Source organism: Leucoraja erinacea, chromosome 30 (assembly GCF_028641065.1).
Source record: "Leucoraja erinacea ecotype New England chromosome 30, Leri_hhj_1, whole genome shotgun sequence".
Taxonomy (NCBI): Eukaryota; Metazoa; Chordata; class Chondrichthyes; order Rajiformes; family Rajidae; genus Leucoraja; species Leucoraja erinaceus.
Genome location: NC_073406.1, coordinates 19,972,771 through 19,986,375, shown reverse-complemented (window position 1 = coordinate 19,986,375; position 13,605 = coordinate 19,972,771). Strand labels below are relative to the sequence as shown.

General features: G+C 45.4%; 1 protein-coding gene across 1 annotated transcript in view; it reads left to right on the top strand.

The window, feature by feature from the left end:
- gpr157 (G protein-coupled receptor 157) overlaps positions 1-8,258 on the top strand; it is a 32,211-nt gene extending 23,953 nt beyond the window's left edge. Inside the window, exons 3-4 of the mRNA XM_055659614.1 lie at positions 3,266-3,460; positions 5,427-8,258. Coding sequence (XP_055515589.1) covers positions 3,266-3,460; positions 5,427-5,594 — 363 coding nt within the window. The 3' untranslated portion in view covers positions 5,595-8,258. The remainder of the gene's footprint in view (positions 1-3,265; positions 3,461-5,426) is intronic.
- Positions 8,259-13,605: the final 5,347 nt, after the last annotated feature.

Below are 13,605 nucleotides of genomic sequence, written 5' to 3'. Positions count from 1 at the left end.
TGTGGAGTCAGTGGGCCGAAGGGCCTGTTTCCATGCTGTATCTTTTAATCAGTTAAATTTTTAACATCCAAGTCAACCTAGAGGTAATACAGAGGCATTGTTATGGGTTGACGTGTGGCATCTGCTAGCCAGGAACAAACGTCACCCATTCTTTCTCTCCTGAGATGCTGCCTGTCCCGCTGAGTTTTTGTCTATCTTCAGCATTTTTGTCTATCTTCAGTGTGAACCAGCATCTGCAGTGCCTTCCCACACAGGGTTAAGAGCCCGCACCGTTAACCCCGCAGTTAAGCTGTGGGATGGATGACCTCCAACCTCTGGCCTTGGGTCAAAGGATGAACCAGTAAATGCTCCTGAATCAATCAATGGCAAGCAAGAATGATTTGGTTTGATTCAATCGTTGAAAGGCATTGTTGGTGTTCTAGGCAATAGACAATAGGTGCAGGAGTAGGCCATTCGGCCCTTCGAACAAGCACCGCCATTCAATGTGATCATGGCTGATCATCCACAATCAGTACCCTGCAGGATGGAATTGTTCGGAAGGAACTTTGACTCCGTGTTGTTGACTCCCAATCATAAAATCATAAGTGATAGTCATGGACATGGGCCATTCAGCCCATCAAGTCTACTCCGCCATTCAATCATGGCTGATTTATCTCTCACTCCTAACCCCATTCTCCTGCCTTCTCCCATAACCTCCGACACCCGTGCTAATCAAGAATCAATCTCTCTCTGCCACTGACTTTGCCTCCACAGCAAAGAATTCCACCCTCGGACTAAAGAAATTCCTCCTCATCTCCTTCCTAAAAGAACGTCCTTTAATTCTGAGACTATGACGTCTGGTCCTGGACTCTCCCACTAGTGGAAACATCCTCTCCACATCCACTCTATCCAGGCCTAGCTTTTCCTTTGGAGATGAAGGAAGGCATGTCAATTTTGAGAGGTAGTAGTTGTTATTGTTGATCAACCTGTTGAAAGTAGTTCTTGGCTGAACCCTATTTTCCATGGATTGAAATAAACACCGTGGAGAGCCAGAGTGATTATTCCCTGGGTCACAGCACCGGGAGGTGAAGCCTCCCAGAGGTAGTTCTCCCCTTCTGTGCAAGAGCATGTTTGTCCTCGCCACCTGCTGTTATGTTCCCAGCACACAGGACTGCACAGGGTGATGTACGGCAGAGAAACAAACCATTTAATCCACCCACACAAACACACTTCTGGAGGGACCCAGCAGATCAGGCAGCATTTGTGGAGGGAAATAGATAGATGACTTTTCGGACTGGACAGAGGTCCTGACCTGGTAGAAGTAGTAGTATATAACATTACAAGAGGTATAGATAGAGTAGACAGTCAGGACCTTCTTCTGGAAAGGCCAAGAACTAGATGCAGGAAAAATGTTCCCCATGTTGGGGGAAGTCCAGAACCAGGGGTCACGGTTTAAGAATGTTGGCCATGTAGGACTGAGGTGAGGAAAAATGTTTTTACCCAGAGAGTTGTAAACCTGTGGAATTCTTTGCCACAGAAGGCAGTGGAGGCCAATTCACTGGATGTTTTCAAGAGAGTTAGATTTAGCTCTTAGGGCTAAAGGAATCAAGGGATTATGGGGGAGGGAAAGCCAGAAGCGGGTACTGATTTTGGACGATCAGCCAGATTCCCCACCACTTATTGGGTGAAGAGGTTTCCTTTGACCTTTCTATTGGAAACATAAAAGCTAATTGTATTTCTTCAGAAGCCAATTGACCTGCTGAGTTTTTCTTGCATTTCCTGTTTTTATCTCAATTTACCAGCATCTATAGTATTTAAAAAAAAAAAAAAATGATTGTTGGATTTCTCGATTACCCGCCTTTCCTGTCACTCAGTGGGACTGACTCTTTCTCTCTGTGACCATGCGTATTTATGGCTGGGTTCGGTTTTGTGCACCCTAGCCTGTTGTGTTTGAGTATATGTAAAGATGAAGTTTGGAAACGGGCTGTTCAGCCCCCCGAGTCCACACTGAACATCGATCACCCTTTCACACCAGTTCTGTCTTATCCCACGTTCTCACGCACTCTCTACACACTAGAAGCAATTTACAGAGGTCTGTTAACCTACAAACCCGCACGTCTTTGGAATGTGGGAGGAAACCGGAGTACCATGAGGAAACCCACACGGTTACCGGGAAAACGTGCAAACTCCACACAGATAGCACCCGAGGTCGGGATCGAACCCAGGTCTCTGGCAACCAGCTGCGCCACTCTGCCTCCCTGTTATTTTTTTTTTAACCCTCTCTCCTACTGCCTCGTTAACTGCAGCATATCAGGATGCAGTCATTACCCATACCGACTGTCAGTTTTACTGAACTCATCCCATTCATCTCTTCCCACGCCAAGAAAATTACTTCATCCTGTTCAAGAATGGTCATGAAAACGAGCTGTGATGATACAACTTGGCTAACCCACCTGTTTTGAATTAATTTTAATTTGCTCTAGTCAAAAACTAATCCGTTTAGTAAGATCCGTATGAATAAATGATGGATGGATGGCTCTCTTGAATTGCAAGCATGTTACTTGGGCCTCTGATACACTATGTAATGGAAATACAAGGATACACTGCAAATGCTGGAATCTGGAACAAAGCACCAAGTGCTGGAGGAACTCAATGGGTTCCAACCCAAAACATTCTCCCATTCACCCCTTCCGCAGATGCTGCCTGACCCGCTGAGTTCCTCCAGCACCTTGCTTTTCTGTGCATTTAATGGAAGATTGTTTGACTTGGAAAGGAGTTAGTGTCTCCAAGGTTCTTGTGGAAAGTCATCTGGTTGCTCACCCGCACTCCGGACGCCCAGCTCCATATGTGATGAGTCTAAAGAAGGATCCCGACACAAAACGTCACCTATCCATGTTCTCCAGAGATGATGTTTCATTAGGAGCTGTAAAAGTGAAAGTTGGCTAAAAATGTTGGAGTAACTTAGCCGGTTAGGCAGCATCTCTGGAGGATAAGTAACGTGTTGGGTTGGGACCCTGCATCAGACTGACATCCCAGTATCTCCACTCTGATGAGCGTAAAGAGTATGAAGATGATTCCCAGCCCGAAATGTCATCTATCCATGTTCTCCTGGGATGCTGCCTGACCCGCTGAGTTACTCCAGCACTTGGTGTCGTCCCTCGGTAAACCAGCAGTTCCTTGTTTCTCCAAAGTTCTTGAATCTGTCTGCAGACGTATGTTCTTCACTGCGCACCGAAAATTCTCCCTTCAGTGGAAATGATGTGTCGTTTATCTTTCTGTTTCTCAGCATGAAGCCTTGTCAGAGTATCGCCCGATCCTCACCAGCAGTTCCAGTCACCACGCCAGGTCTTCCATTGCTGACCGCAAGCTGACCCTGATACCCATCATATTCATCTTCCTGAGAATGTGGAGCACGGTGAGGTTTATACTGACGCTCTACAACTCCGATGCTGTGCAGAATCGAATCCTGGTGATGCTACATGTAAGTATGGTGGTCCCCACCAGCACCATGCTTCTTGTATGATATGCAATATTATCTTTTGCAGTCATTTTCTTTCCACTGTCTTGGAAATTAAAATAAAATAAAATAAAATAAAATAAAAAAATATGCATAATTTCTACTTTTGCGTGTTAGAAACAGAGAACGTCGATGCAGGAGTAGGCCATTCGGCCCTTCAAGCCAGCACCGCCATTCAATATGATCATGACTGATCATCCAAAATCAGTACCCTGTTCCTGCTTTCTACCCATATCCCTCGATTCTGTTATCCCTAAGAGCTATATCTAACTCTCTTTTGAATACACATGGTGAATTGGCCTCCACTGCCTTCTGTGGCAGAGAATTCCACAGATTCACAACTCTCTGGGTGAAAACATTTTTCCTCATCTCAGTCCTATATGGTCTACCCCTTCTTCTTAAACTGTGACCCCTGGTTCTGGACTCCCCAAACATCAGGAACATTTTCCCTGCACCTAGCCTGTCCAATCCCTTAAGAATTGTATATGTTTCTATGATCGCCTCTCATCCTTCTAAATTCCAGTGAATATAAGCCCAGTCGACCCATTCTTTCATCATATGACAGTCCCGCCATCCTGGGAATTAACCTTGTGAACTTACACTGCACTCCCTCAATAGCAAGAATGTCCTTCCCCAAATTAGGAGACCAAAACTGCACGCAATACTCCAGGTGCGGTCTCACCAGGGCCCTGTACAACTGCAGTAGGACATCCTTGCTCTTGTACTCAAATCCTTTTGTTATGAAAGCCAACATGCCATTTGTTTTCTTCATTGCCTGCTGTACCTGCATGGTTACTTTCAGTTGTGTTATATGTGTCTATGTGCCTGTGTTGCTGCTGCAAGCAAGATTGTCATTGTACCTGTATCTCACCGCACTTGTGCATGTGACGGCACAACTCTTGACCCTGAACATGTTCTATTTGTAGGTGAACAGGTAAATACCTCATTTTAAAAGAAAAGACAAGTTTGGGGCAACTTTTTAACGGAGAGATTGTGTGCCTAGAATGCGCTGTCAGGGGCAGAGACAGATACATTAGTGGCGGTGAATAGACTGTTAGATAGGCACATGGATCTGAAGAAGGGTCTCGACCTGAAACGTCACCCAGTCCTTCTCTCCAGAGATGCTGCCTGTCCCGCTGAGTAACTCCAGCGTTTTGTGTCTTATCGGGTAATGAAGGGTATGGATCAGGTCCAGGCAGAGATTAGTTTAATGGCACCGTGTTTGGCACGGATATTGTGGGCCGAAGGGCCTGTTCCTGTGCTGGGTTGTTATGTTTTCCCGGTGAGAGTTGTGTCCCTGGATTGGTGAGACCGAGCATCGGCTGTTTATCAGTAAGTTAATAGTGAAGGCTGGAGCTTCTGTTGTGGTAGCGTGGATTACAGAGCAGTCATTCTGGGCTTGTCCTGCCATTAGTTGCCTGAGGTAGCGTCGTGAGTCGCATGCATTCCCACGAGTGCTCTGTCAACAAAGATGGACAAAAAAAAAAATTTTTTTGGTATAAATTGATGTGATGTTCGACAGAGTGTTTATTTTCTTCCTGTGTGTATAGGGAGTGGACGGGAAAGTGGAATAACATAGAACTCGTGATCGATGATCGGCGTGGGCTCGGTGACCAAAGGGCCTGTTTCCATACTGCATCCTTAAACTAAACACTGGGCTGGGTGAAGGGGCAGAGCGTGGGCAGTGGGTGAAGCTGAACTATTGCTTGTCTGTTAGACTTCCATTTATGCAGCATCTATGGGGTATTGCAATGCACAATGCAACAAATGATTTTCAACCAGCAGCCATTGTTGGATGCAAGGCGTGAGGCTGCTGGCAGTGGCTGGGAAACTGCAGTGTACAGAACCTGTAATGTAATGATTGCGGCTGTATATTTCTGCACAGCATGCTGACCATTTTGTTTCTCTCTCTCTGTTTTCCACCCACCAGGGGATAGGGAACACCTTCCAGGGTGCAGCCAATTGCATTATCTTCGTCCTCTGCACCGAAGCCTTTCGGTCGCGGCTAGTGTCTGGTCTCTGCGGCTGCTGCAAGGGTGACCCCGATCCTGTGCCCCGCAAGGCCATGCTGAACCAATGCGAGGAGGTGCAGCCGTGACTGCCCGCTGGCAAATCCCCGCACAATAACGCTCTCCAAGGGCGCTGGAGCAGTCCGACTTTCAACGGCTTCAACGAAGACTGGGGCACAACACATGCTACACTTTCGTGGTGAGGAGGGCGTTGTCTAGTTTGCCTGGCTCTGCTGATGCAGGATGGATGTTTTGATGGTGCTTACAATGGAATGGCCTGGCAATGCTCAGTTCACCAGCCGCGGAGACAATTGGACAACAAGGAGTTTCCAGAACCACAGTGCCTGCTACTCCATTCAAAATCAGCTCTGCTGTCATAAAATTGAAGTATTGCTTTCTGTAAAGAAACTTTCAATGCACCATTTATGCTTCATCCTTCCTTTCCCTCTCCCTCTCCCTCTCCCTCTCTTTTTCTTCTCTCTCTCTCTTCCTTCTATTCGTGCTTCCCCTCCACCTTTATCCTTCTGGTCCTCCTCTCCCCTTTTGTCTCCCTTTCTCTCTTGCTCTCCTTCTCCCCTCTGACTCCCTCCCCCTCTCCTCTCTCGCTCTCCTATTCTTTCTCGCTCTCCTATTCTTTCTCGCTCTCCTATTCTTTCTCGCTCTCCTATTCTTTCTCGCTCTCCTATTCTCTCTCGTTCTCTCTCGTTCTCTCTCTCTCTCTCGTTCTCTCTCGTTCTCTCTCGTTCTCTCTCGTTCTCTCTCGTTCTCTCTCTCTCTCTCTCTCTCTCTCTTGCTCTCCCCATTTTCTCCTCTCCCCACCCCTCTCTTCCTCCCCACCCCATCCCAAATCAATCCCATATCACACTGGTGTGGGCGCTGTGATTCCTGTCAGCATCTACTACTAGTTATTCTGGTAAATGCTGGTTACTGGGGTTATGCAGCTGGCTGTGATTCCCAGTTCATCTTAACTGGTTTAGAAGTTACTAATCTGCTTTCTTAGTCCTGGATTTGAACTTCCTCGTCTCTTGGCTCCTGCCAGAATCCCGGGCAAAAATTTGACAATGTTATCAGTTGCGCCTCCTTGCTCAACACTAGTTTCTCTCTAAAGCTATTGTGGGATGCTGGGTGGAGCTGTGTTACAGAACGCCTGATTCAACTTCCGGCAGTTCATTAATAACAAGAGACTGGAGGAAGTTGTGGCTGACAATTTCCTGTCCGTAGTGTCAGTACTGAAACAAGATGCTTTACACACTTTGAAATTATCTTCCTAAAACATTACCCCATCTCGATTGTTTTTATTTTTTAAATTATGTTTGATTTATTTTCTACTCTCGCAGCTTTCGGCTTCAGGCAAATTCTCAATGTTGAATTTATCTTGCCTTAAAGCAATAACAAGTCAACCCATTGCGTTTGCCTTAATCAAAGATCTTCATTAATCCAAGATTTATTTTGCCTGCAAAACCACTTTGAGCAGTTGTCTTTTCATCTAATGCTGAAGGATCTAGCCACTTTCTTTGGAAGTATTTAATGACGTATTTCAGTTGTCCTTGTGGCAATGTGAAACAACATCCACGGATGTAGATGGAGAGGAGAGGGCAAATAGATTTTAGCAAGGCATTGAATATGATCAGGTTCTGGGAGCTTGAGCTGCATAGACATGACCACTACCAAATTGTGGAAACTAACATGCTTTTGCCCAATTTGCTTTGAATTGAACAGGGAGCATTGGCTGCAACATGGATCCTCTTCAGAGATAGACACAAAGTGCTGGAGTAACTCAGCGAGTCAGGCAACATCTCTGGAGAGAGAGGACGGGTGACGTTTTGGGTCGGGACCCTCCTTCAGACCTTCATCACCCACCCAAACATATTTTTTTCTCCAGAGATGCTGCCTGACCTGCTGCGTTGCCCCAGCACATTGTGTCTACCTTCGGTGTAAACCAGCATCTGCAGTTCCTTGCAACACATGGATCCACTTCAGCGATTTATAATCTGAAATGATGTTCACTGTAATTGGACCTATATTTAGTGAGCAAGATTGGTCCATCTCAACTCATTGTTCATTCTGACTTTGTACACGGAAAACTCCTTTTACATTTAATCAAATCCTTTTATTTAGTTTTATTCTTATGCACTATGTGGGTCTTTGTACAATTGGTGTGAAAGTCAATAGCCTTTCAATAGAGACGCACCATTGTGGTGACAAGTTATTTGCTTTGGGTTTCCTGCTGAGTAAGGGAAATAGACAGAACATCCTGACTATCAGTTACCTTACCACTCATTAGCTAACAGCCTTTGTTCCCTGGAAAATAGTCTAGTGGTTCACACTTGTATTAAGTGACATTTGATCCTCAAACAAGTATTACACACCGCCATAGGTAAACCCTTAAGCTCATCTAGGCTATTCTGTTACGTATTTCATTAAAAGGATTTTGTAAGTGGTTTTTCTAAATTTGTGTAACCTGTTATTACACCTGAATGTAGCACTGAGCAGGTGATTCAACATGCTTTGTAAATCCAGGCCTATTTTCTCAATAGGTTTGAGTATAGATTTTGTTTATATGGCAGAAGTATGTAATGTCAACAGTAATAAAGTATTTTTGCTAGACTGTCTTCAATTTGGGTTAGTAAAACATCACAGCACTATAAAAGTTTTTTTTTATTTTATTTTTTTAATGATAAACTTGCTTTTTTTTAAGACCACCTTGTTAACTACTTTAATAAAGACTATGCAGACAGTATCTCCTGCCTTACTTTCATCAATCTTGATCACCTCCTCAAAAAATACAATGCCATGCTGACTATCCCTAATTAGCTGCTATTAATTAGCTGCTATCTGTACTGCCTATGTACTTTAGTTCCAAAAAATTCCATGGCGCAGCGGTAGAGTTGCTGCTTTGCAGCGCCAGAGACCCCGATTTGATCCCAACTGCAGTCTGTACGGAGTTTGTACGTTCTCCCTGTGACCCCGTGTGAGTTTTCTCTGAGATCTTCGGTTTCTTCCCACACTCCAAAGACGTGCAGGTTTGTAGGTTAATTGGCTTGGGTGTAAGTGTAAATTGTCCCTGCTGTGTTGTGTGTCCCATAACATCTAATGCCCCCTCTTAGCACTGACCTGCTTCATATTATCCCTGTTCCCCTCCCTGAACTCGCATCTTCTACATCCATCTCCTTGGTGAATACAGATGAGAAGTCTTCACCAACATTACCTGGTTCCACATAAAATACACCTTTGTACCTTAAAGGAACCCTCTCTTCCCCTGGCCCTTGCACCTGATATAATGTATTGGATTTCTCTTTAATCTTACTTGCTCAGAATATGTCATGGTCCCTTTTTGCCCTTAATATCATTAAATTCATGCTGCCCGATCTATATTTCTCAAAGGACTAATTTGCCTACACCTCTCATATGTTTCAAAAGTCAAGCATTTCATTGCCATATGTACCTACAACAGATCAATGAAATCCTTACTTACAGCAGCATAACAGATCTGTACACACAATAAATAACCCAAATATGTCTTTAGTGCAACCAAGACCATCGATAGTTCATAGTTTGGTTGGTGAATTGTGTTCAAGAGCCTGATGTTTGTTGGGAAGAACCTGTTCTAGAATGTCTCCGTTTTTTTCCTGATCAAACATCTCTTCTTTGTCACTAAAGATTTCCTCAAATGAGTAGAGGTGTGAAAACGGGCCCTTCGGCCCAACTTGCTCACACCGGCCAACATGTCGCAGCGACACTAGTCCCAACTGCCTGCGACTTGGCCCATCACCCTCTAAATCTATTCTGTCCAAATGTCTCTAAACATTCTGATTGTACCTGCCTCCACCACATTCTCTGGCAGCTCGGTCCATACACCCACCTCCCTTCTGCTACTGAATTCTTTATAACTCTCTTTTATAAGACTGACTGTTTGTCACTTTACCAGCAAACACCTAGCCTTGAATCGACTTTTGCCAGGTCCTCGCTAGTGTTGTTGAGATCAGCCTTCCCCCAATACTTGCTGACCCGCTGAGTTACTCCGGCAATTTGTGCTTATAATAGAAACTGTTAGTGCCACCAGGAGAGTGGCCCTGGTTTTAGAAGGAACTTCAGAGGCTGGAAAATCGAAGGTAGACAAAAATGTTGGAGAAACTCAGCGGGTGAGGCAGCATCTATGGAGCGAAGGAAACTGGCAACGTTTCGGGTCGAGACCCTTCTTCAGACTGATGTGGGGGTGGGGGGGGGGGGGCGGGAAGATGAAAGGAAGAGGCGGAGACAGTGGGCTGAGGGAGAGCTGGGAAGGGGAGGAGAAAGCAGGGACTACCTGAAATTAGAGAAGTCAATGGTCATACTGTAAACTGCCCAAGCAAAATGGCAGGCGTGCCTTTTAATTAAGACTGCCTAGCGCTGTCAGCCATCTGTTCCGTGTAGCTGCAGGATGCGAGTGTGTGGTCATGTTGAGAGCCAAGGGTGTGTCACTAGTATCTCCTCAAAGCTGAAAGCTCTGGGTGGGATGTTCATTAATAGGCAGAGACGGATCACATGTTTCATTGACCTTTCGAACAGCTAGACCTCCAACAGCACACGGGCAGCCACCCACCGTGGGAGTCGGTGCCGGCATTTACAGGACAGAGGGGGGATGAAAGGGAAAGTGGAGCCAAGGCTGGGCTCCACCTGCCTCGCTGCCAGTGGAGTCTCTGCTGGAGCATCAGAGGAGGCCATCAACATTCAGCATCAAAGCTGCTTGAGCCGGCAGCTTCCCACAGAGCTTGGTGCGTTTGTATCTAACTTAAAAAGAGGCAGTGCTGGAGTAACTCAGCAGGTCAGGCAGCATTCCTGCAGAACACGCATAGGTGACGTTTTGGGTCGAGACCCTTCTTCAGCCTAATTGTGGGGAGGAGGGGACAAAGCGAGAAGAGAGGAGGGGCAGGACAAAGCTCGACAGACTGTGTAATTTCCTCAAGGTATGTCTACTTTGGAAAAACGTCTCCTCTCTCTGACGAGAGTTCTGCGACACCCTCTCTCACTGCTCCCCCTCTGTGGTACCTCCTGCAATCTTTTCTGCATATCTTTCATTAATTAGTTCTATATCTCTCCTTTCCCTTTCCCATGGCTCCCAGTCTGAAGACCCGAAACGCCACCTATTCCTTTTCTCCAGAGATGCTGTCTGACCCGCTGTTACTCCAGATTTTTGTGTCTATCTTAGGTAACAGGTAAACACAGGCAAGGGGGAGATGGACAAAGACCAGAGATGGAAAAATAGAAATAAAAATACGTATATCATGAACAAATTAAACACTCTACTCTCTACTAAACATCAACAGGCGTTCCGATCGGCAGCGGCACGACAGTGGCTCTGCTGCAGTGTGTCCAGGTTGGTGGTTGGTGCGCGATACTTTGGCAGGGGGGCAAAGTCCGATTATCAGTCTTATAGCCTGCGGGAAGAAGCTGAGGAGCATCCTGCTGGTTTTGCAGCTAATGCTCCTGTACCTCCTCCCAGATGGCAGGATGGAGAATATATGATGCGATGGGTGGTATTTATTTTTTTTACTGCACACTGAATACATATATCATGAACAAATTAAACACTCTACTCTAGTAGTAGAGATAGTGCCCCTATCTCTAGTAGTAGTATATCTTTATTGTCATTTTCCCGAGAACTCACATACTGGTTGAGCAATGTTTTTTTGTTTCCTCTGGGTATGTGAGTACTCGGGAAAATGACAATAAAGATGTACTACTACTAGAGATAGAGGCACAGGAGATTGGGTGGGGAGGAAGGAATGTGGATGTGGGGGGGAAGGGTTAAGAGATGGTTATCTAAAATTTGAAGGATTCAATGTCCATACTGTTGGGTTGTAAGCTATCTGAGCGGAATATGAGCACCGTTCCTCCAGTATACTTGTGTCCTCACTCTGGCACTCACTCAAACTATCACTTGCCAGGTTTGGTCCTGCCTCTCCTCTCTGTTCCAGCTTTCTGCTCCTACTACCGACAGTTCCTCCCATTTATTACAATCGGTCTCCAGAAGGGTCCTGACCCAAAATGTTGCCTGCCCTGGTACGCCACAAATACGCAGAGTTACTCCAGCACTTTGTGTTTTGATCAAGATTCGGGACGACAGATGGCGCAATGGGCTAAGTGTTCGGCTGGTGACCGGAAGGTAGCCGGTTCGAATCCCGCTTGGAGTGCATACTGTCGTTGTGTCCTTGGGGCAAGACACTTCACCCACCTTTGCCTGTGTGTAAAATGTAATGTAATTATGTGAAGCACTTTGGGGTCAATGCAAGTTGACTAAAAATGTGCTATATAAATAAGATTATTATTATTATTATAAGATTCCAGCATCTGCAGTTCCATGAGTCCGTGTTCAGGTTGGTTTATTGTCACGTGTACTGAGGTACAGCGAAAAACCTTTGTTGCCTGTCAACCAGTCAGCAGCAAGACAATACATGATTACAATCGGACCATTTACAGAGCCTAGACACATAAGGGAATAATGTTTAGTGCAAGGTAAAGGCAGATCAAGAAAAATCCGAGGGTCACTAAAGAGGTAGATAGTAGTTCAGCACTGCTCTCTGGTTGTGGTAGGATGGTTCAGTTGCCTGGTAACAGCTGGGAAGAAACTGTCCCTGAATCTGGAGGCGTGCGTTTGCACACTTCTATACATTTTGCCTGAAAGGAGAGGGGAGAAGAGGGAGTGTCTCATCCTTGATGATGCTGCTGGCCTTGCCGAGGCAGCGTGAGGTGTGAATTGAGCCAATGGAAGGGAGGTTGGTTTGTGTCAAGGCCTTGATTGGTTTTGCCAGCAGAACCCCCACCCAAATGTTGTTTCTTTTGGTGACATAATGGAGATGACGACAACCCTGAGGGAGTGCGGAAACTGAGTGGAATTCACAAAAAATCCCAACTAGATTCAGAATCTGATTGAGAAACAGCTAACGCACAAGTGCAGGATGTAGTCATGAAGGCTAATGGAATTTTGGCCCTTATTTCAAGTGGAATGGAGTATAAAAATAGGAAAGTCTTACTGTAACTGAGCAAAATACTCAAGAGCCCCTGGAGAGGAAAAAGGAAATAGAGATTTCAACAAAATAGAGAGAGTACAGAGGAGATTTACTAGAATGTTAGGGCTTTATTCTTTGGAGCGCAGAGGTTAAGGGGGGACTTGATAGAGGTTTTTAAAATGATGAGAGGGATAGACAGAGTTGACGTGGAAAAGCTTTTCCCACTGAGAGTAGGGAAGATTCAAACAAGGGGACATGACATGAGAATTAAGGGACTGAAGTTTAGGGGTAACATGAGGGGGAACTTCTTTACTCAGAGAGTGGCGGCTGTGTGGAATGAGCTTCCAGTGAAGGTGGTGGTGGGCAGGTTCGTTTTTATCATTTAAAAATAAATTGGATAGTTATATGGATGGGAAGGGAATGGAGGGTTATGGTCTGAGCGCAGGTATATGGGACTAGGGGAGATTATGTGTTCGGCACGGACTAGAAGGGTCGAGATGGCCTGTTTCCGAGTTGTAAGTTGTTATATGGTTATATGGTTAAATGTATTTTGTTGAAGTTTACAGACGATTTGCTGAAGTTTATTCCTACAAAGTTTGTTAAAATGTCCACATCATATCTGCCTCACCCACCATCCTTGGCAGCACTTTCCAGGCACCCACCACCCTCGGGTTTAAAAAAAAACTGCCCACACCACCATTAAAGATCCCCCCCCCCCCTCATCTTAAAGCTATGCCCTCTCGTCTTTGGCATTTCCATGCTGGAGAAAAGGATCTGAATATCTATCCTATCTCTGCCTCTCATCATTTTGTATAATTCTATCAGTTCTTCTTTCAAACCACCGACGCTCCAGAGAAACAATCCAACAATCCAAGTTTGTCCAAGTTCTCCTTCCGGTTAATACTCACTAATCCAGGCAGAATTTTGATAAACCAGTTCAAAGCCTCCACATCCTTCCCAAAATGGGGCGATCAGAACTGCACACAAAGTGTGAATTAAAATTGGAAGTGGCTCCAATCCCAACTCCACCTGATCGGGGTCAAACGCTATCCAATCTGTCTCCAAAAACAAAGACACAAAGTGGGTCAGGCAGCATCTTTGGAGGACATGG